Consider the following 23,132-nt stretch of genomic DNA (forward strand, 5'->3'; position numbering starts at 1 on the left):
ATCTAAACCAACTCTACGTAGCACCAACAAAATGTAGACATAACATATGATTCATATATACAAGGGACGAAAGCCCTATTAGAAACATGAATCGAAGAGTACAGACAATACTAGAGACAGAGAGAGCAAGTCATTCAGACCAAACCGAACACCGAACACAAATGCAGAGAAAGAGAAGAAAAATAGTCCAGACCCTGACTTAATACATTTAGTGCTTTTTGTTCTTGCGGCCCTCAGTGCCCCTCTTGATGACCTTCTGTCTCTTCGAGTCAATTTCCTGATCGTAGATCTCGCGCGCCGTCTCGCCCTTCTTGCGCTTGGTCTGCTTGGGCAGCTTAAAGCTTGCGTCTCTGGAGGCTGTGAATCAGTTATTGTTCATTCAAATAGAACAAGGAGGTAATTAGACTAGGAGATATGGCTTACCCGTCAGCTTCAATCAAGGCGTGCTGCTTAGCGAGCATCTCCTCCTCGATCTCCTTGCCTCCCTCGCGGAGCTCATCATCCAGGTTCACAGGCAGGGGCTTATGCTGGCTATCGGGCTCGTCGTCATGGGCGGCGGAGGTCTCAAGACGGACCTTTCTGGCGGGCAGGGTCTTCTCGACATCCTCCTCGAGCAAGGTGCGGAAATGGGTGGAGATCTTGCGGACAATCTTGAGGAACATGGCGAGGAGCTGGGAAGAGGGGAGGTTCAACTCCTTCTCTAGGGCATCCAGGCTCTTGTGCTGCAGACCAATGGCGAGGAGGATGGACTGCTGCACGCCGGAGAGGCTGACCTTGCCGGAGAGACGGTTGGCGAAGTAGAATTCGGAGAGGGTGGGCACCATGTCGAGGATGACGTGGTAGTCCAAGAGGTTGTTGGCGTAGCTTTCCAGACGCTTCTGGTCGAAGGCCGAAAAGGTCTGCTTGAGTTCGGGGGCTGTCAGAGCGCGGGGCTTGATGGAGTCGTCGAGCTTGGCGCCAGCGTTGGCAGACTCGCAGATGCTGAGGGAGAGCACGGAGGGGAATTGGCCGAACTGGTAGGACAGGAGGGAGAGGAATCGGCGCTGGAAATCACGCGCGAAGGCGCCGAGCCAGGCAGGGTCGTTGGGTCCGCTGGTCAAGGTGCGGAGCATCACGCAGGAGTGCTCACCAGTGAGCTCGTTGGGGGTCTGGCGCAAGTACACAGGGGAGAAGGAGCCGCGCTTCCAGAACTTGTGAAGGGAGGGGGTGAGACCGTAGCTGACACCGACGTAGTCGAGGGCGTCGGGGCGACGCTCAGACAGCTTGCCGAAGAGAGGAGGCATGGTGCGGATATCACGGACTTGGATGTTGTCATCCAGGAGGCTGGAACCGGCGAGCTCTTCGTCGGTGACACGAACCATCTCTTCCTCGGGGGCAGCGGTGTTCTCGTCGAGGTTGGTGAACTTACCCTCGAAGTAATCGACGAGGAGCTCCATGGCGCGGGAACCGTAGCCCATGCCAACATACTCGGGGTTAGTGGCAATGCGAACTATACGAGCACCGGAGAGACTGGCAAAAGTCTCATCCTGGAACTGCTGGCTGACCAACCACGGAATCAGATCACCTCCGGCGCGCTGGCCACGGCTGAGACTGTTGAGGACACTCTGGCGACTGATGCGACCTTCAAGGGCGACCTGAATGACACAAAGAGGCTCAGGGAGCTTGGTGGCCTCTTCATCAATAGGAGGAACAAGCACGTAGAGCTGGTGAGCGGGGGCATCACTCATAAGCTGGAGGTCGTTAGGTGTGTTCTTGTAGTGACTAGCAACGTAGAGCGCCATCATCTGCTGCAAGAACTTCTCGGAAACAGGATGGAAAGAGAAGAGCGTGTCGCGGTTGACCTGGAGCAATTGGCATTGAGACGGGTGAGGACAACCCTGTGTGTTCATGCGAGACTTGGGAAGAGTAGCGTCAAGGCAGAGAACCTTGTTCAACCACTTCTCGACAGAGTCGCCGGGAGCATAACGAATGGGCTCTGCGAGAGTGATTTCTCTCAATGAGCGACCTGTAAGGTTCTTGTCGGCATTCTTGGTCGCCTTTCCTGTGTCACGGTCTGCAATATCGGTATCGTCCGTCTTGAGACCACCACGAGATTGTTCACGCAACTGCTGGATCAGCTTCAGAGACAGGGACCGGCCCGTGCCTTCGTAACCGTTGATAGTAGACGACATGAACACCAGGTAAGGTCCCATCAGCTTCCGCACCAATGGGAGAGGAATAGCGGCAGCCTCATCAATAACTAGAAGCTCAGCCTGTCCGAGAACCTGTGCATCCTGGGGTTGGATGTATTGGATGGTTTGACGGTGGTTACGGTGAACATTGACGCGCACAACGGCCTTGTTGAAGTCGGGGTTGGTTGACTGCAGGATAGTGTAGTCGACATGATCGAGGTATCCAAGAGCATCGAAGCCCTTGAAAACGAACTCGAAGAGAGTCTTCAGGTTCTCCGGGCTAGGGGAGGTAATGAAGATGTTGCTGTAGCCGTGAGCGATGGCTGCGGCGATAGCAACACCGAGGGCAGCGGACTTTCCTCGTCCACGACCGGCAGTGAGGGCAACGGTGCTCTTAAGTGTCTTCTCGGCGATAGCATCAACAAAGGTCAAGAGAGCCTTTGCCTGATCTACGGTACGGGCCAGGCTGAGCAGAGGACCGACAGGCTTGGTATCAGCCAAGCTTTCCTTGATTTCCTTCAATTCCTTCTTGGGTCCAGAGGCAGCCTCGTCGGTAGTTTCGGGGGGAGGAAGCGGCTTGACGGTCTTACCACCGGAGATGGGCAGCACGTTCAGCTCGTCGTCGACAACCAGACATGAGTCGCAGCTTCCGAGAGACAGGATAAAACGCTCGTTGAAACGAGCGACCACATCGTCGTGTGCTTCCGTTCGGTATCTCGAGTGAATATCCATGGACATGGTGTAGAGCTGCTTAAGACTGGTCATGCTCTTCAACAGCAGGATGACCATACCACCACCCTCGACAGTCTCGACGGTTCGAGCCAGCAAGTTGGGGGTCATGGCTTCAAAGTCCTGCAGCACACACATTCCGTAGGTGTTACCCAGAATCTTCTCGGTTTCCTTGTAGTAGACATATCGAATGTTGTTGAGGGTGATAAAAAGCTCGAAGGGATCTTCCTGGTTCGGCTCGCGGATGCCTCGTTTGACCTCCTTCTTAATCTTCGCTTCGCGCTTCTTGCGGTGACTCGTAAAACCGAGCAGGTCCTTCTTGTAAGCCCACAGAACGGACTTGTTCTGCTTCACGTCCACACTGGACATGATGTAGTGCAGGTGTACAATGACATCCTTGGCATGATCGCCAACCACCACAAAGAAGCTGCGCTTCTTCTCTTGGACACCATTTCGAATAAGAGCGGGAATCCGCGAGTCAATAGCCTTGCGGGGCATGATGACCGAATGTGAGGCGCGGAGCTGGCCTTGAGGTGATTGTATGTCCCTCTTTTCGGTAAGAGTAGGCCTGGGTATAAACCAAAGGAAGTTCTCCTTGGTCAAGCTCCTTGATAAACAGGAGACACAGGTGAATTGGACTGGTGTTGATCGAAAACACTGCAGTCTTGTCTTGCAGCCAAAAACCCTACGGATAGAAAAAAATGATACTGCTCCCTGACACCGCCTAGTGATGGATACCGCCTTCACGCCAGATCCACAAGGCATCAAGCTAGCAGATCACCTGATCAAATGTCCTTTGTCACTGCCCAAGACCCTGTGAGTCACCTGACATGGCCGCCCGTGCCTTTTCCCATATGAGCATGCATGACACCATTCCCAATTGAGCCTAGCATACTTTCCCTTGCCCCATTCGGTCGTTTGACGCTAAACCTTCTATGGGTCCGTTCGGCCATCTTTATTTCGATGCATGAACAGCTTGACCTCCTTGAAGCATGTCAGCCTTGGATGTATTGTCATGTCTGCACACCAATCACATGGGTTGTGAACGAGGCTGGGCGTGGTATATGCGACCGTATACAGTCTTAGTGACCTCACGATGTTAAGTGGGTCACGAATCAACTGAGGCTTGATTCTGGCCGTTGATCGGCCCAGCATTTCCTGCTGACCAGCCATAACCCCAGAACAACAGCGGCTAATACAAGGAGCTAACAGATCCGGACATTAACCCAGTGGCTGGGAATGTCCACTGCCGTTTGATTTGCCATTGGGCAAAGATACAGTCAGTCTCCATGTAAGGTCCGTGGTTGATGCCAATGTCCCTAGCCCGCCCGTTGACGCAACCCTAATGGATCAGCACTCCCAATGCCTCTGATTAGCCGATCTCTGGCCCTTCGACCCTTCCCTGCTTTGTGCCATGTTTCCTGTCAATCCCCTGAGGCTCCACTGCTCTTCGATTTTTCTCTTCTCTTGATATAAATTGCACGCGATGGCAGGAGACGCTCTCAAGCGGGTTTAGACGACCGGGCGCATGATGGTCCAATTATCCCCCGACCTCGGGCTGAAGGTCTCTGTGGGGTGAGTATGGAGTACTGGCGGGACCACCTTGAAGACAGAAGCTTATGATTGCACTCTTGCAGAATATTCCTAACGAGCTCGCTATTCCTTACTACCTCATACAACACCACGTTCGCTTTTGGTAAGTCGCCACCGAGCATGCGCCAGTTCCGTAACGTGACCTGACTGTCGTGTCGCCTCAGATCGCCCTGTCAGTACATCAGTTCTAGTCTGCTTCCTTAGCGGGCTTGTCCTCTTGCTATGGGGTCGCTTTGTTCCAACAGGGTCACAACTCTCGTCGCCGACATTCAAACGACCGGGTGTACCCCTCGCGGAGCAGTATGAGCTACCTTCACGTGCATCGACCTCCTCATTCACATTTGGCGAAGCTGAGAATCGCCCCTCGTTGCGAAACCGATCATGGTGGATAAAACTTAGTTTATTGGTGGGGCTGGGTGGCTTGCGAGTCGAGTCTTTCCGTCAAGTTACTCGACACAGCGAATGCGTGCCGTTTGGATATGCTGTATGTGACTGAATAGCCCGGCCATTCGATCCGCGACTGACCAAATGCCACCAACAGTATACTATTCCATTCGTTATTTCGCTCTACGACTACTGGCGCAACCAGCGATCGCGACAAGTGGAGGCTTATGTCCCTGCGCAACGATTTGACAAGCTGCCGCTGCAGGTGACTTACTCGGTTTGCCGTCGGAGCTTCCATTATCTCACGCAGAGCTGCTTTAGAGGTGTTATTGCAGCTGCCTTCCTATCGATCAGTGGGCTCCTAGCTTCGTCATTCTCAGCTGGAAATCGATCGACCTACATATGTCCTGTGGTGTTGCATGGCGCATCGAAGATGCGCTCATTTAGGGTCTTCAATATATTTGCCGACTCTGCATTACTGATTGGAATCACCGAGCTATGTCGAATTGGCAGTCAATTTGATGAGTCGCGGAGAAAGCGCACTCTGATGTTCCTTGGAGCTGGTCTCCTTGTAAGTGGCGACATTACAATTAAGGGTGACGCCTGCTGACATTTTGTTAGGGCCTTTCTGTGTTCTGGTGTATCCTAGGTCTCAAGGTATCAGACAGTTCACCCGAACTGGCTGGGCAACCCACATTGGACCTCGAGTACTCGCGTGGTGCTTTCAGTCAAGCTATACTACTGCTACTTCTGGTCTTGTCAGCTTGGCATATGGTAAGTTCGTCCCGCTTATCTGCTGAACTATCAACTGACTTTCCAGTTACCGCATTTTGATATTGTTGGTATATCAATCATTGGCGGTTTCATGGTCATTTACTTCTCTTCTGTGTCGGCCCTTGTTGGTGGACACTCGTCTTACCCATTCATCTCCTTGACACACTCGGTTCTTCCGATGGTAGCATCTCTCACCGGTGCTATTCTCTTCCTCCTCGCGCGAGTGGTTCATGACGAAGAATACAAACCTCTGTACCGCACCAACATTGCCATACAGATACTTTTCGTTGTTCTTTGTGGAATCAGTCTGGGTTTTGCAGTGAATAAACATCGCGTCTCTCCCATCCATCCAATTGATTTCCTCATACATGAAGGCACAATTCAGCATGACAATTACATGGCCCAGGCATCTGCGAGCAAGTCCCTCCGAGATGCTGTTGGGGAATATCGGAGGCGATACAACCAGCATCCACCACCTGGATTCGACAAGTGGTATCAATACGCCACTAAGAAGTCATCAGTAATCATCGACGACTTCGATCAGATCTATCACAACGTACTTCCTTTCCGAGCACTGGCTCCACAGCAAATACGAGAAATGACATCTCAATTAGCAACCAATCCGTTCAACGATCTCGGCGCTATCAGCATTCGGGATGGAAAGGCTAGGGTTCAAGAAGGGATTAAGCCGACACATGCGTGGATGGTACAGGGAGCTGCCGACATGATGGAGAACTTTGTCGAATTCCTCCCAGATATGGATCTGGTGTTCAATTTGAATGATGAACCGCGTGTTGCAGTTCCCTGGGAGAAGGTGTCACTGTTAAACCGCCATGCTCACGCCCAGCCGATGGTCCCTGAAGAGCAGGCAGTGAACCGTTGGTCGGCGAACCGACCAGAGGGCTGGGGTCCAATCGAACCCGCCGATCTGACCAACACCACCATCTTTACTGATGGTGCGTGGAGAGGTGTCTTCGATCCATATGTGAGCGCTATATGCCCACCTTCGTCGAAGGCACGCTCGCAGAGAATCTGGAACCGACGTGATCTCTGTTTATCATGCGCGGCACCTCACTCCATGGGCCAATTCCCACTGGACTTCAACATCGCCTCCGACATCTGCCACCAACCCGACCTCGCGTTCATCCACGGACTTCTCATCTCCCCAGCTTCATTCAAGGTCTCACAAGACTTAGTCCCAGTCTTCAGTCAAAGTGCTCTCTCGGGCTTCAACGACATACTCTTCCCCAGCCCATGGAATTACATCGACAAGGTTAAATACCAACCTACAGACGAACATCCCGACCCAGAATATAGCCACAAAGCAACATCCCTCTACTGGGTCGGCAGTACATCAGAAGGTGTCAGCCGCTTCGGTGAATGGAAAGGCATGCCCCGGCAACGCTTCGCCCACTTAATCAACAACAATACCAACAACGAAGTATCCGTCCTCCTCCCAACAAACGACGGCACAGGCACATTCCGCTACGAAATAATGGACGGCGCCGCCCCAAGCGAAACCCTCCACCTAGAAACCAACGTCCACCTAGCCGACCCAATCGTCCGCTGTGGCGACTGCGACGAACAAGCGGCAGAAATGGGCACAGTAGGCTGGCGCGAATTCCAAGCGCACTGGTCCCACAAATTCCTCTTCGACCTCGACGGCGCCGGATTCAGCGGTCGCTTCCTCCCCTTCCTACACAGCCACAGCCTGCCACTAAAAACGGGCCTATTCAGACAATGGTTTGACTCACGCGTCACATCTTGGCTACACTTCGTACCAGTGGACATCCGTCTCCACGGGCTCTGGAGTACACTAGCTTATTTCGCAGGCGTTCCCTCTCCAGCAGCTTCTCAGGGTCCTGGCCCTGGTGCGCCGCAGGTGCGTATGAAGGCGCATGATAAGCAGGGCAAGGCGATTGCCGAGCAAGGACGGGATTGGGCGCGGAAAGCGCTCAGGAAGGAGGATATGGAGATTTATTTCTTTAGGCTTTTGTTGGAGTGGGGGCGTGTTACTGATGATCAGCGTGATGTCCTTGCTTATAAGCCTTGAGTTTTGGGCTTGCATTGGGGGTGTTGAGTTTGGCTTTAGTTTTGGTTTTAATGGTAATGTCAAATGGTACATATATATCAAGGTACTCATACATCTTTGTTAGCCATGATTCTTAATGTTCATCTCCACGGCCCAGATGTTGGCGCATTTAGGCCCACTAGGGACCCACTACGGAATATCCAGATCTCTACCAGGAATTTTCTTAGAACTTCTACAAGTACAATACTCATGTCACCTCTACCGATATATAGAACCAAATGCAATGCAAATGCAATCAAATTTTAACGAGAGGAAGGGGTATTCACAAAACAACAGCGCCCATAAACATAAGCCATAAAAAAAGGGTCGTCAGCCGCAACACCAGATCCCACCATAACCGTCGACTAGCACAGGCATAGGGTAGGATAGAAGCGTATAGAGGGAAACAATCCCATGCAATCATCATAACGAAACCAAGCAAAAAGCCACACCAGGAGGTTTTCAACAACGGTCTCTTTCTTTCCTTCTCGGATTTCACTCCAGTTGAATGTCATCGCGGATGACTGTTCATCTTTCTGTCAACGTGATACTCAATATTGGCATTGATATCCTTGTCCTTATCTTCGCCAATGGCAGTCACACCATCTAGGCGTGGACGTGGCCGTGACCGTGACCGCGACGGTAGTGGTCGCGACGGTGCTTGGTTGAAGGACGGGGTCCGGGACGGACGTAGGGGGCGGTATCGCGAGTCGACTGTTTCGACGAAGACTTCTTGGAGTCAGACTTGGAACTCGACTTGGAATCCGACTTGGAGTCAGACTTGGAGTCAGACTTCGAACTCGACTTGGAATCCGACTTGGAGTCAGACTTGGAGTCAGACTTCGAATTCGACTTGGAATCCGACTTGGAGTCAGACTTGGAGTCAGACTTGGAGGACTTCGAATTCGACTTTCCATCAATATCAATATCGACATTGATATCAATGCCGACATCAACATCCAGCAAACTAGACTCCTGATAAACCTTGAGCGAATTGACACGCCAGTAGGTCTCCTCAAAGGCAGAGGGGTTGTTCTGAACATAGGAGTTGCAGGTATCAGCCTTGGAAGCGCAGCTTCCCGAGCTCCAGACGGACGATTCACCAGCCCAATCGCCGCAGAAGGTGATATCGAAGACTATTTGCAAGTTGTTGAAGTGCGAGTCGATGTCACAAGATCCGGCGAACCGAGCAGCGGGCGTTCCCCAGTTTGAAGGGACGGGGTTTCCAGAGGAGATATCCGAGGGAACGGAGTAAGAGGGGAAATGCCAGACGTTGATAGCAGAGCCAGTCCACTCAGTGGCGTAGACGCCGCCGCCAGCATTGTTAAAGCCCGAACCGAATGACTCCGAGTTACCGTTATCGATGGCGCAGCCTGCGTTAACAGTTTGGCCAGAGGCATCGACGTAGCAGTCGTCCGTGCTGATGGTGCCTGTGAAACCAGAGTTGGAGATCGAGCAGTCGGAGCTGGTGTGCAGGGTCATCTGGTTGGAAGATTGGTCGTTGACGCCCTCGATGATGTCGATCTCGCCGTTCTTGGGCCAGTCGGAGCCCAGCATCCAAAAGGCAGGCCAGCTGCCGCAGACGCTGCCGGGCATGTGGGCTAAGTCGAGGATGACGAGACCGTGGGTGTAGGTGTTGGTGCTCTCCAGGCGGACAGATTGACGGCCAGGCTTGCTGGCGGTGTTGGAGTGGTCAACACCGATGTAGACGCCGTTGCTGCTGGAGGCGTTGATCAGACCACCGCTGGAGGCGGTGTTGCGGTCGACGTAGCTGACATAGCCATTGGTTGGGTCGGTGTCCTGTTGGATTTAGTATTTTGTTTATGTGTTCTTTGAATCAAACATACTGTGAAGAAGTTGAACTTGTCAAAGAACGAGTCGGTGCTACCATAGTCATCCTTGAGGCTATACTTGGCAGCACTGAGCTGGGACAACAAGCCAACAACGGGCAGGAGGGTCGAAAGAACGTGCATTGTCCAGAACGCAGGAGATTTCCGATTCGAAGTGAGATGCGATGCGAAAGCAAGAAAGTGGCAAGTCTGTCGAAGACGTGGAGCCGGAGATATATCCAGATATTTCCAAAAGAAGGCGAGGGCGATGAATGCACCTCAAAGCAATAAGGAGTGTATCGCAAGGAAGAGAGTGGACAATGGACAATGCAAAAGGAGAGACTAGACGGACATAATGCTTAAAAGTTGAGAAGCGAGGGGGACTCCATTCTTATACATGAGACTAATGTCTCCACATATCACAAAATGGAAAAATGGGAAAAAAAGAAAAAGGTCCACGTACGGTCCCTGATGTATCCACCCGATCTCCTCCAGTGACAGGGACCATGTGAGAGATACAAAACGCGGTAGGAGAGAACGGTGGGCCTATGCCCTGAAAAATGGAGGATGATTTATCCACATGGTTCTCGACCAGGACTTAATATCCAGGGTTGCGAGTCATGGCCGTTGTGGAACTGAACCAGAACACCGTGTAAATCATAGTTATCTTGCCGATCGAACCGGGCTGGGGTACATGATAAGTATGGTACTTGTTAGCACCATCGTGGATGGTATAAACCTGCAGAATGCAAATGCAGATGCACACGCAAATGTCAATGCAGAACCATTGCAACCATGTATATGTCGATGGTACATGTCAAGTAACTAAAGACGGGAAAGGCGGAAACTTCAAGCGCTGAAACTGACTTTGCTGATGTTTCGGAACCAAAAGACGATCACCACGCTGAGGCCGTTCATTCGCTCGGCCAACCTTTTCGCCGCACCGAACAGGCTTAAAAGGCCGTTCTGACACTGTCACTGGTTGTCGCCAGCTGAGCCGAATGCCAATCAGCTCACTTGCCGCCTACCTAGTGTGGCAAAGGGGAGATCGACAGTTGATAGGACAGAGTCCCTGAAGAAGGATGTGGCTGCAAGATTTTCATTCTTGGATCTGTGGTTCTGTTCTTTATGCTTTCTTCCTCGGGGGTAAACCTCGGCAGGTGTCCGTCACCGGTCTAGACTTGAAGCTTACAGAAGATGAGAGGTGAAGTGACAAACTGTCAAGTGAGGTGGCGTGGCGAGGGAATCGATTTCCACACCGCCAAGAGTACCTAGACCCAAGTACCCCCACAAGTGATCTACTACTGCAAGTAACTTGAGCCGAAGTCACCAACACCCAACATCTGTGACAAGGGACATGTAAGTACTCACGGTAGTATGCGCCACTACGGACTAGGTGCATTATCAAATGAATCAAATAGAAATGAAAACATCCATAAAGGTCAATGTATCAGACGACGATCAACATCTGAAACACGATCAGCCCCCTCTGATAACCTCATTACCCCGTCAGGCCAAGAGTAGTAGATCACTACCTAGCAAGACCCTCGACCCTCTCAGTCCACTCCAAAACCAGATTCATGCAGTCGCAGGTTTATTAGAAAGGGCCATGTGCACCGACCACAGAATGGGGGCTGAGGGCTGAGGGATGAGACCCGGGGCTGGAATGAGACTGGGGAGGTCGGTGACTTAACTGGAATCAATGCAGTGCATGTGTCTCCTTAGTAGCATGAGTTAACAGCTGACACCCCAGGATGTTCAGAGAGTACATGTACATTACCAAGCAGTTTGAAATGCCCATTGCGATACTCCGTAAAGTGAGCTGAAAACTGGGAAACAAAGAACAGTTTGAGACATTGTTTCTGACGTTGTACTACAATACACCACACTACACTGCACTGCATCTACATGTATAGATACGACAGCGACAGAACGCTCAAATGCAATTGCAGGGATACATCCCCAGCTAGAACAACAAAACTAACAGCGGGCTATACATGCAAGATGATCGACCATGGATATCCCCAGCAAAACAAGAAAGAAAGAAAAATCATAATACCCACAAGTAACAAGGAAACCAAGTCATGCAAGCGTCTCGCTGCTATGTACATGCCGGACAGAACATTTCAGCCCCCGACCAGTCGGGCGAATGGTCACGCCGAAAGGAGCCAGTGGAGACGCGGGTGTGGGCGCGGGCGCTGACTGCGTCTAGAACACAGTGTCTATGGTAGAGATGTCGACAGGAGAAGACGATGACCGGCGCCAGGGGTGCGTTTGGCGTTCCTCCGACCGAGCCATTCCCATTCGGAGGACCCTTTCCTGGTTCGGCTGTGTCCGAGTCAGCGTGGTCGGTGTCATGGTCGTCGCCGCGATGCGCCAGTGCATGTGCTGCTGCCGCACGATCTAGATGGGATAGATGACCTGTGCCTAGGACGGCTGCTTTGCCTTTGCCCCTTTCGTCTGGGTTGTAGGCTTCCTCGTGCCACTTGGCGATGCGGCGCTGGTGGGCTTCCGATTGCTTGTCTTCCCAGGCGGACCAGTGGCTGTCGCCGACGCTGGGGCCCCAGATTCTTTGTCGGCAGATCTCGCAGATGTGCCCGCGGGGTCGCCAGCCTTGTTGGCGGAGGCGGGTGACTTCGTCCACGTGGACGAAGAGGTCGCGGTCTAGCATGCCGTTGGCGAGGGTCAGGAGGGATTTCTCGTAAGAGTATGCGGAGAAGATGGAGGCCAGGACGGCGCGGAGTTCGAGGAGAGAGGGGGACCAGGTTGCGGCGCGGGTGAGGAATGCGCGCAGGATGCGGAGGAAGGACATGTCTGTTCTTTCGGAGGTTGATGGGCCTGCCTTGACGGTGCTGGCGAGAAGAGCTGTGAAGACTTGTTGGACGAGGGTTCGGAAGAAGGTTGTTAGACGGCCGCTTTCGCCGCCGAGTGTGGTGGTGGGCTGAGAGGCGACGGTGATTTGAGTGTTCACCCCCCGCATGAATGTAAAGACGTTGCCGGCGATGCGGACGACGGCTTCAATGTGGTCGAGCCAAAGGGTTTCATCGAATGCCAGAAGGGTGTCGAGGGCTGCCGCGCCGCGTTTGCCGTTTGCGCTGTCTGTTCGTGACTGCTTGATAGTCTTGCTTTGGCCCTGGCAAAGCCAGGTTCCGACGCCTACATACTTGCTGAGCGACTCGATAAGATCGTCGATTGCCTCTGCTGTGCTCGCTGAGTCGGGGCTCTCGCGGACGCTCTGGAGTATACCGACCAGGCCGGATTCGAGGATGCTAAGGTGTGCAACGAGACGGTCAAGGGCCTGGCGCACTTGGCCTTGTCGAGCAAGTAAAATGACAGCGGCATCAATGGCTCCGCTCTCTTCTATAGCGGGGAGCAGCTCTTCCAGATGGATGTCGCCAACGCGTAGTCCGTCAACGTAATCCGCGACATGAGTGGGATTGTACTTGCATAGGAGCTGCACGTAGCGCTCGATCATCCAGTTCTCAACAGAGGGTGATGAGCGAGTTTCCGTACGTTGAGCCTGTGGCTCAACCAGTACCAGCAAGTACTGATACTGATTCTGGGGGTCATCCTCTAGAACCCGCAAAAACGTAGAGTGTGTTTCAGGGGCCAAGTCTTGCATTGTTTGAGAGGTAAGTGTCACATCAATGGCAACAATATCGTGAGCGCGCTGTTTCACCACATCCATCACATCTCGTCTCGATTTCGCGCCGAGTCTGGATCCTGAGCGAAGACAGTCATGTAGACAAGTAAAGATGGCCGCACGATCATTCGGGTCCTCAAGGTATGTCATAATCAACTGAGAGTATTGTTTCTCGGATCGATATGTCGACTTCAGAATGCGGAAAAAGCGTGCTTCCTTGAAGAGTGGAATCATACTTTGGATATCGGGTGGATGATAGAAGGACAGCAGATACTCTGCACTCAGTTCACAGTCATCTGCCATATCCGCCTCGGGGTACTGACAAACACGCACCAGAACCTGGTGCAGAGTTGTGCCTGAAAGAAGAATATACTGGGGGTATTTGGGAAGATTGCGCGCAACAAACATGTCCAGGTAGATGGTATCAAAAGGCGTGAAGAACTCGGCCGTCGTAACTTGAAGCAAAATGCTGATCAGGTACTGTCGATTGATCGATACACCGGTAGGTGCCTCCTCGTTATCCGACTCGTTCAGGAAGCTATCCTCGAAAGCTTCGTTGAGCATGCTCATGAAGCTCGAGGCATCAAATTTGAGCAAAGCACGAAGTTGGGAGAATGAATCTGCGACATCGCCAGACGTACCAGACCCGTGACCTGAGAAGAGATATTGGTACAATTCGGTTTTGGCACGCGATGCTTCGGCTTCGTCCATATCATCACCAGTGGGATAGATGCGACCTGTCAAGACGAAAGAAAGGTAGGGGAACATTTTCATCGCATTGTTTTGCCGTCTCATTTCGATTGCATAGTCACCGTTGACCAAGGTCTCGGTTTGCGTTGGAATTTGACGTAGCAGCTCTTCCAACGGTCCAACGTAGTCCATCAGACAGCGATTCCACACATATATGAAGGCATCGTACAGATTATGCCGCTTGCACAACGTTGTAACCTGGTCAATGTCCATTGTGGTAGTATCAAGGAGACAAATAATCTCCTCTAGACTACCAGCCGAGTGTGTTCCAATGAAATGGTTGATCAAGGCTTTGACTGCAGTAGGAGGTAGCGATCGCAGCGTTCCATCGATGATACGTGGTTCAAGGGCATCCAGGAAGATTCCCACCGAGTCTTGCTCTTCATACCAATTGAAAACTTCCTCCCAGAGGAACTCCTCATCCGCCATGTGGATACAAGCTGCGATGGAAACCTCTGCTAGCTCTGCCAATTCCTGGTTATCCAGTCGAGCATTGCTCGCTTCAGCATTCCGACCGAAAGCATACTTTAGAGATGCAGAGATCATCTCTAGAAGCTTTTCTTGCACAATTGGCTGTCTCAGAGTGTCCTCTTCGGGGAGCCCAACCGTTAATTTCTCGGTATTCCCTGTGTAGTAAGATGTTGCCAAACGGATAGCGCCAATGAAGTCACCAGCCTCCATCAACGCCAGCAGTCGGTCGGCCCAGTTTGATAGGTTGCCGACCAAGGCTTCACTGTAGCCTAGCAAGAACAAGCGACCTTTATAGGATCGGAAACTCATATAAAAAGCGTCGGCTACCACCCCATGCATGGACTCATCCTCTTCGTCAAGCTGCTCCACTAGCGTATGGAGCTGGGATGAGAAAAGATCCGCGTGATAAATATGTCGATTCGCCAAATCGATGGAATCCGTCACATGCATGGAATAATCCTCAATGATCAATAGTCGCTGCGTAATCGTAAATACGGCAAGCACCGACCGACTGAGCCACTGAACAGCAACAATAGCTTCATCGGCCTTCCATCTGCTACGCGCTTGGAAGACAAGGCTAGGAGGTCGGTCTCGGTCCATGGGTTCATCTGTCTCCACTTCTGTGACCTCGAGCACAGTCAATACATTTGACCAGCAGTATACCAGCTTTGTGTTTGAAGTCTGAGTATCTTTGCCTTTCAATCGAATGGCTGGGAACCATGCCAACGCTCCGGTCATAGCACTATGAGCCGGCACTTCTTTTGGTCGCGGTGCCTTGTGTTGTGTTTGTGCCACTGGAGTAGTGGACACAATGACCAAAAGATAGGGAGTCAGCATGGCAACAAGGCCCAAAGAATCGGTAGGCTGTTCCACATTGCCAAGTGGCAGTGGAGAGAAAGCGAGGACCGAGCTGGGCTTTCGTCGCCGCGTTTCATCCAACGAAGGTTGAGGGTATCGACCCAGGATTCGGGTCGTTTTTACTGTCCGTCCTAGAGCACCCGTTCCTCTTGTTGCCAGGTGCGAGAACGCCATGCCCCGTGTATCAGCCGACACAAGCGCAGTTCGTCTGGTGCCAAGGAACCCTATATGGATGAGTGCGGATCCCGATAGATGGCCATCTGATATCCGCGTCTCTACTTGGTTGGCCGGAATTGGCGGGATATGAAGGAATGGCCGTGCTGAGCGGGAGATTTCCCATGTAAAGATATCACCCGAGTCATGACCTCCTGCAACGGTAGTGTGATCCGCAGAAAGTGCTAGAGAGGTAACGGCTCCACATTCAACAGCTTTGATTGTCAGCATAATGCACCCTCAGTGTAAACAGCATTTGACAAACCTGATGTGCCCGTTCCAATGATGGTCTTCAAGCTTTGTTGATAGTCGAACACAAGTATGATACCCTTTGATGTACCAATAACAATCGACGTAGATACAGCCAGACACGTTGGCCGTCCGAAGTTGCGTTTCCCAATTTCCGAAAATGCCTGCCCGGTGATCTTCCGCAACTTGGTCCATCGCACGACATCCCAAGGCCCCTGGAGCGGTTCATTTTCGGTTTCTGGTGCCGGTGAGACCTGACTAGTGATCGAGGATTGCCGAGAGTGTAGATGCGCCAGGAATGGCGAGCCAGACCTAGACACACTCTGCGGCGAAGAAGATAGTCGAGACTGGAAGCGGAGATCGAAAGGACGGCGGGCCGGGCTTGGGCTAACTCGCGGAGACCCTCGGAGAGCCAGAGCACTGCTGCTCAAAGAAGACGGAACAGAGCCCTATAATCAATCAGCTTGCTATCCAAGTTGCGCGTCAATAGTAGCACTGACATGTAAGGATGGGGAATCGTCGGGGGTTGAGCCTGTTCCATCCACGCTCCCTGATCGAGCCCATTCGGCATTTCGCGGTGGAGGAGTTTCTGGAAGATCCGGATCTGCTGCTTCCACCGTCTTCTCGACAACCCGGTCCTCCGCATCGTCCAACGTGTTCGATTCGCCTTCCGCTGGTTCCTGCGGGGAAGGCAAGGCGTAGTCGAGGGCGCCATGGTCGGGTTGCTGGGGATCGTCTTCCTGGTCTAGGTCAAGCTCATCCTCGCGCGACCAACCCTCACTGCCCTCAGCCATCGAGCTCATGAGCGAGATCTCCGAATGACCATTGCTCCGTTGTTTAGCTGGGGTGGAGTAGAGCGAACCAGCGGTGCGGTGGCAGTGACGGTGATGCGGCGGTGCGGTGATATGGGAGATCAGGAATTAATCGAATATGCGAGAGGTAGGTCGGAGACGTGTTGAGCTCGAAGTGTCAAGGAACGGTGGAGATGATGTTCCAATGGGGCCGTTTTAGGGGAACTCCAGCCACTTGTGGCTGTCAGGGACATCCGCTATCCGCGATATTCACTTGACTTTGCTACTTTGGACTATTGAGTTATTACTTAGTTATATATTATTGGTTTGTTCGTTCACATTGAAAGTTCAATATATATTGTGTTAAACTCAAGTGAACGTCACGCCGCCCGTGTGGAGCTACATCGCTCGAACAACTACATTAGAGCATCATAGGATATTGCACAGTGTTACATGTTATATGTGCTGCTATAATGATGGAAAGCTAGATCCTATGAGAGGACTAATAGCTTCTTTTAATTAGCTTCACGGATCAATAAAGCAGCAAGCACTCATCCACTACTCGGCAGTTTACGCAGCTATTCAAGCTGATGTCTTCATATGATCCTCCATGGTATGATCTAGATAAATCTCATTATCGCCAGAGCATATATATTCCTATCAACACAAACGTTCTATACCCCTGACTCGAGATCCTATCACAGGGGCCATTTGCTAGCGGGGTGACCAAATGCAACATGGCAGCAACTAAGTTAACTTAGCTTAATCACTTGCATGAACGGAGAATCCCCGAAACTAAATCACAATTGGGCCCGGCGACACCTACAATAGTTGAGAGCTGACTTGGCTCTGTTATTGGTGGGCTGCAGTTACATCGGTCTCGTTTCTTGTGACCGGGGTCATATCCTATCACCAACCATGACTCTGACATGAGACACGATGGTCAGTCGGTGATGTTTTGTTGTCGAAGTTTTCGTTTGGTCAGGGATCGACATGTGGAATGTGGTCGGCATGGACTTATCACCTCCTTCGCGGGGGCAGCGGGCTGTTCGGCGTGACCGATGACTACTATTCTTGATCACGATGGATGCAAGTTTATGACAGGGGTGCAGTGAATAAAGACGTGAAAAAAGCACTCTTCTCACTCTGGCCACCACAAGATCAACCACTCAAACTCGCAGCTAGCCACGATGGCTCCGAAACACCACGGACTGACGCGAGCCCTGCTCAGCACGATCCTATTCCTCCAGCCTGTGCTGTCAGTGCCAGGGATAGGAACACTGCTACCACGAGCATCGCCACCCTCGTCTATATCGACATCTCTGTCTACATCTATATCCACACCAACCCCATCGGTATCAATGTCTAGCCTAGCCACGGCAACAACCTGCAACGGCCACGCCGAGTACTGCACAAGATCCTACTCAAACATAACCTTTGTCGGCTCCCACGACTCACCCTTTGTCGGACCCCTCCCCCAACAAAACCAAAACATCGACGTAACAGCCCAGCTGGACATGGGAATCCGCTACCTCCAAGCCCAAACACACCATTCAGTCTTCGACAAGAATGTCCTGGAGCTATGTCATACATCCTGTTTCCTCGAAGATGCAGGAACACTCAAAGCATTCCTCGAAACCGTGAAAAAGTGGCTAGACGCAAACCCAAACGAAATCGTCACGCTCCTTCTCACAAACGGAGACTCGGTAGCGATCAGTGAGTTCGGCGATACTTTCTCTAGCAGCGGTATCAACAGCTACACATATACCCCTTCCGCAAGCCCTCTATCATTATCTGACTGGCCAACACTGGGCGAAATGATATCCAGCGGCAAGAGACTAGTCGTGTTCCTCGGTATGTTTACATCCAACCACATCAACACTTACACGTCAAACGCTCCCTCAAATACAACCTAAATCATATCTATACAATACTAATTCATAATAACAGACTACGGCGCAGACACAACCAAGGTAAACTATATCCTCGACGAATTCACCTACTACTTCGAAACGCCCTACGACGTAACCGACGCGAAATTCTCAAGCTGCAAAATCGACCGTCCATCTGATGCCTCAGCTACAGGCCGGATGTACATCGTCAATCACTTCCTAGATGTCGATATTCTCGGAGTTTTGATTCCGGATCGTGATAAGGCTGATAGTACCAATGCTGCTACTGGGGAGGGGAGTATTGGTGCGCAGGCAAGTTTGTGTGAGGGGTTGTATAATCGGAATCCGAATGTGCTTTTGGCGGATTTTGTTGATAAGGGGGCTGTTATTAGAGCGCAGGATGCTTTAAATGGATTTTGAGTGATTGTGGATGATGGGGATATATATAGTTGTAGAGTAGGGTGAATATATATTTTGGGTTGAGCATCTGCAGGATAACAAGACCCTTGGTTTCATATTTCACTACTACAACGATTCAGATATGAGAGAAGCAATTGAAAAAAGGGCTGGGACCTCAGTGTCCACAATCGGATACAATTCGGAGTGCGAAGTCCAGTCTGGTCCAAACATATAGTGAAAGTCAATGGTATCTAAATGTCAATGCTATCCATATCACACTCCTAGTATGCAAGAATCCAAAAATCCAAACGAAACCATCAAAACTCAATCCTCCAACTCGACCTGCGTTTCCCGATCTAGATAGACAGCATTAGCACACATATATATATCAACATACATAACCAAACAAAAGGCTTACCCCAGATCTTATTAGCATGAGAAATGATAGTCTCAGCCTTAACCAACAGCTTCGCCGCATAGCGCTCCGACTCAGCAGACGAGAGCTGATTCTTTTGCACTTTCCGAGGATTAACCTAACAACCAAATCAGTACCACAGTCTTTATTCAAGCAAACCAAAGAATCAAAGCCCACCATCATAAGAACAGGTACCAAATCCTTAGCTTCAGCATCTGCCAAAGCCCTCAAATTCCGAAACCCATTCTCCCTAAGCAATCTCGCCGTCCAACTCTTAACAAAAGTAACCTGGGCCATTTCCAGCAAATCAGCACGCGCACCCGCTTCCAGACGGTCCCGCATATGATCCAGCACAGCAGCCATCATACCCCAGTTCATACGCTGGCAAAATTTAACAATACCCGCCGCAAAGCCGTGGCATTGTTGGGCGAGGGTTTGGACTGTTCCGCGGGGGATTTTATAGCGGGATGCTATTGTCGAGAGGGGGGTTTCGTTGCTAAAATCTCGGAGTTGGAAGGCTGTATAGGCGCGGCGGTAGATGCGGGCTGTTTTTATTTCGGATGGGTTTGTTTCTTTTAGGGAGGCACCGGATTGGACCCTGGATGGTGGTTAGCAAACTTTGATTTGGGGCGAGGGTATAGAAGGGATGGCACATTGTGTTCACGAAGCCGGGTTGCACGCCGACGAATTGTAATGCTCGGAGACCGCTCTCATCCAGTCTGTCTAGTTGGTCTCGGAAGATTTGCCAGTCGATTGGTGTGTTCATTGCTGCTTGGAGGGGGGTGAACATGTAGAAGACGTGCATGTCGCCGTCCATGACGAAGGCTTGTATTGCTCGTTTTAGTTCTTCGTGGACGAATATGCCATCTTCGGGGGAAAAGGCTGAAGCCACAATTGCCTGTCCCAAGGGCGTGGATCCGTAAGATTCGTCGTCTCGGAAGATGATGAGTTCTTCATCGACCAATTCCTGAAGTGCAGATTTCATGATGATGTATGCAATTCTTCTGTCCACTGATCGCCAAAGGAGCGTACATCGAACGTATTCTTTGATTGCGTCGCAGCCTGATACCAAGCCTGTTGCTATAGCTTCCAAGAGTGCTCTGTGGGGTGTGAGTTAAGAACAGAAAAGAAGAAGTAAGACATACCTTTTTAGTCCCCTTTTCTCTGGTGCTAAACAGCTCTCAATGGCAGGCATGTCGGCATCCAATAGATCACATACAGCTTGCATGTCTGCTTTGACACATATCAGATAGGTCTCGCCGGCTTCGTCCTTGCCTTTGCGTCCAGCACGTCCACACATCTGTCGACTGTTTCTGTCAGCTTCATCTACCCGACCTGGGATATAGGTAATTAATACAGCATTGCTGGGCCTACCAGATCACGGCCCATTCGTGCCCCGTTGATAATGACTCGTCTTGCGGGTAAATTTACTCCGGCAGCAAGACTGCATGTGGCAACGAGAACTCGCAGCACACCCTGATCATAAGCCTGTGCAATAAGTTCCCGCTCTTCTGTTGTCATACCGGCATCTAAACAATGGTGAGTAATTGTATGTTTGATCCCGAAGAGATACTCACTGTGAAATCCGGTTCCCCTGGGGATTGTAGTCTCCAGAACTGGATCTAAGCCACATGCAAGACTCCGCAGCTCAGCAAGGAGATCCATGCGTTGGTTCATTTCATCTGGCTCTGCTGTCGGCATTGCTTCACCGATGGTAGCAGCTTGATTTTGGCACGCTTGGCGACTGCTACAAAATACCAACACACCGAACCCTGCGACTGCAGTCTCGACTGCCAAAGCTACCATGGCATTTGTGGCTGAGTTGCTGAGCTGTTTATAGCTAGAAGGTTCAATGACTCGGTGTGGAGGGATAGTGTCGGCCACAGATGCAGCAGCAGTCAACTTGGATGCTGTTTGAAAGAGCTGTCTTGATGTTGCAACTGGGTAAATAGCATTCTCGTAGACCAGGTATTCGTCAATGGGGATTGGTCTGTACGTGGAAATGTAGAATCTGGCATTCATCCACTCTGCCAGCATCTCAGTGTTCTATGGTCTTGTTAGAAAAGCCATCCAATCTGGGAATGGGAACATACGGAGAGTGTGGCACTCATGCCAACGATTTGGATATCTTGCTGGAGCAGTAATAGCTTGGTAACCATGAGCTCCAAGAGATACCCTCTATGCTCATCATCAAGCATATGTAACTCATCAAGAACCACGACTCCCAGATCTCCAATAGTACACTCTTCGATAGCACTGTTGATCAACGAGTTGGCCTAAGGAAAACAATCAGAACCTGTGAGCCATATCAATCACAAGCACACATACCTTTTCTATCGTACAAATGGCAATATCAGTATCAGCCCAAGTAGCTGTCGTCCGGCTTCCACCAAAGAACCCAGTTACGCGGATATTTTTCCGAGCACGCTTCCATCGCCCGCGAGGAAACGAAGAGCCTTCATCTTCTTCATCTGGAATATTCTTCTCCACATCTTGCACAATCCGCCTCATCCACTTCAGCTTCTCCTGAACCAAAGCAACATAAGGCAAAATGAGCAATGCTTTGCGCGTGGGGTTCTCAATGATCCGCTTCAAGAGTAAAACATCCGCAACAAGAGACTTGCCTCCTCCCGTCGGGGCAGTATAAACTAAATTCCGCTCCCCAGAAAGCAGACCTTTGGCTAGTAAACAAGACGCCTGCCATGGATAGATACTAGACACACCCAAAGCGGCAAAATTGGCCGTAAGGGAAGGCGGAAGCCCATACTTCGGATTTGACAATGACAGCAGGGGATTCTGACTAGAACCCGGGGCAGAAGTACTGTCACCCCTCCTTTTTTCATCATCAGGCGATGTCTCACTAGCTGCGCCGAAATGGATCTTACTCGCAGTAAAACGCTTCGCGGGAGCGATTAGTAAAGCCCGCGCCGATTCCCACGGGGAATCCACTACGATGTCAGCATTGGTATTTTGGCCATGACTTAAAACAGTCGCTTGCTTGACGGGACCTGGGTTGAGGTCGGAAGTCTGCTCGGTTTCTGGTGGTCGCTTGTGGCCGGCCACGGGCGCTGACTGATATCCTCGGGCGAGATCAATGGTGGTAAGGAATCCACGCGACTGGATGCCCGATGTCGACATGCCTGAAACAGTCCATATGGAAGAAATGTATTTCGACTTTGTTTGTTTTTGTTGTCACGGGTGTCTAATCCTCAGGCAGGAGAGTTAGTCAGCCGAGCTAATCGAGACATCGGGAGTGTTCCTGTGCCTGGATCGAAAATGGGATTCTTTAAATGATTGATCCCTTGCACGAGATTATCCAGTAGCTATCGCGAGACGCCTCTCCAGCCATTGGCTTTTCAAGCTAGGCTGCAAACTCGAGACTCGTTGAGTTATAGCCTGAAACGAGTGCCTATATATCTAATCAGGTAATGAATCCCTGGATCTGGGCAACCTGGGCACCGTTGGGTTCTACCTAGTCTGGACCTCTTAAACAGGCAGCAAGACCCCGCTGTACTGTAATCCGGAACACACGGGCTAAAAATCGGATCCAAAATTGGACAAATTCTGAGACTCGGTGGAGGCGTCATAACGACTGTATCATGAGTCGCGTACCACCTATTGCGCAGCGGAATGCGATATTCATATCCCAATCGACTTAGCTGAATAGCGACTTTATCCTACAATCTATCTATATCAATATAATCGGAAAGGCATTCAAATCGGACCGTGAACGGAGCATGCCGGCATAGGTGGCAACGGAAGTAAATCATCATTGGATGTTCAATTACCGGTATTGTCTCGGTATTGATCGACGTGAAATTATATCTGCACTTCGACTCTACACTTGCACTTTGATGAGTCTTTTGTTCTAGGTCTTATAGTGGATATTTCAACGGTGTA

At 51.0% G+C, this 23,132-nt stretch overlaps 6 protein-coding genes across 6 annotated transcripts; 2 read left to right on the forward strand and 4 right to left on the reverse strand.

Moving 5' to 3' along the window:
* Positions 1-208: 208 nt before the first annotated feature.
* N7508_004065 (ribosome biosynthesis protein KRE33) lies at positions 209-3,398 on the reverse strand (the record flags this gene model as incomplete). Its single annotated transcript, XM_058462131.1, has 2 exons — positions 209-350; positions 424-3,398. 2 exons carry the CDS (start codon positions 3,396-3,398, stop codon positions 209-211), a joined length of 3,117 nt encoding a protein of 1,038 aa, XP_058320756.1.
* Positions 3,399-4,431: 1,033 nt separating this feature from the next.
* On the forward strand, positions 4,432-7,704 carry N7508_004066 (putative capsular associated protein; the record flags this gene model as incomplete). Its single annotated transcript, XM_058462132.1, has 6 exons — positions 4,432-4,475; positions 4,538-4,596; positions 4,658-4,977; positions 5,035-5,448; positions 5,499-5,651; positions 5,698-7,704. 6 exons carry the CDS (start codon positions 4,432-4,434, stop codon positions 7,702-7,704), a joined length of 2,997 nt encoding a protein of 998 aa, XP_058320757.1.
* Positions 7,705-8,328: 624 nt separating this feature from the next.
* N7508_004067 (glycoside hydrolase family 16 protein) lies at positions 8,329-9,695 on the reverse strand (the record flags this gene model as incomplete). The annotated part of the gene is made up of 2 exons (XM_058462133.1): positions 8,329-9,522; positions 9,570-9,695. The coding sequence occupies 2 exons, from the start codon at positions 9,693-9,695 to the stop codon at positions 8,329-8,331; spliced, it is 1,320 nt and encodes a 439-aa protein (XP_058320758.1).
* A 1,957-nt stretch (positions 9,696-11,652) lies between these two features.
* Positions 11,653-16,538, reverse strand: N7508_004068 (CORVET complex membrane-binding subunit VPS8; the record flags this gene model as incomplete). The annotated part of the gene is made up of 3 exons (XM_058462134.1): positions 11,653-15,701; positions 15,752-16,184; positions 16,236-16,538. 3 exons carry the CDS (start codon positions 16,536-16,538, stop codon positions 11,653-11,655), a joined length of 4,785 nt encoding a protein of 1,594 aa, XP_058320759.1.
* Positions 16,539-17,716: 1,178 nt separating this feature from the next.
* Positions 17,717-18,838, forward strand: N7508_004069 (uncharacterized protein; the record flags this gene model as incomplete). Its single annotated transcript, XM_058462135.1, has 2 exons — positions 17,717-18,380; positions 18,477-18,838. 2 exons carry the CDS (start codon positions 17,717-17,719, stop codon positions 18,836-18,838), a joined length of 1,026 nt encoding a protein of 341 aa, XP_058320760.1.
* A 303-nt stretch (positions 18,839-19,141) lies between these two features.
* On the reverse strand, positions 19,142-22,406 carry N7508_004070 (DEAD/DEAH box helicase; the record flags this gene model as incomplete). The annotated part of the gene is made up of 9 exons (XM_058462136.1): positions 19,142-19,173; positions 19,236-19,350; positions 19,410-19,830; positions 19,886-20,332; positions 20,378-20,539; positions 20,590-20,761; positions 20,810-21,278; positions 21,326-21,508; positions 21,561-22,406. Coding segments are annotated over 9 exons (2,847 nt in total), but the record flags the coding sequence as incomplete, so codon positions are not given.
* Between the last annotated feature and the right edge of the window lie 726 nt (positions 22,407-23,132).

The sequence above is a fragment of the Penicillium antarcticum genome (assembly GCF_028974205.1).
Source record: "Penicillium antarcticum strain IBT 31339 chromosome Unknown utg000004l_segment0_segment0, whole genome shotgun sequence".
Taxonomy (NCBI): Eukaryota; Fungi; Ascomycota; class Eurotiomycetes; order Eurotiales; family Aspergillaceae; genus Penicillium; species Penicillium antarcticum.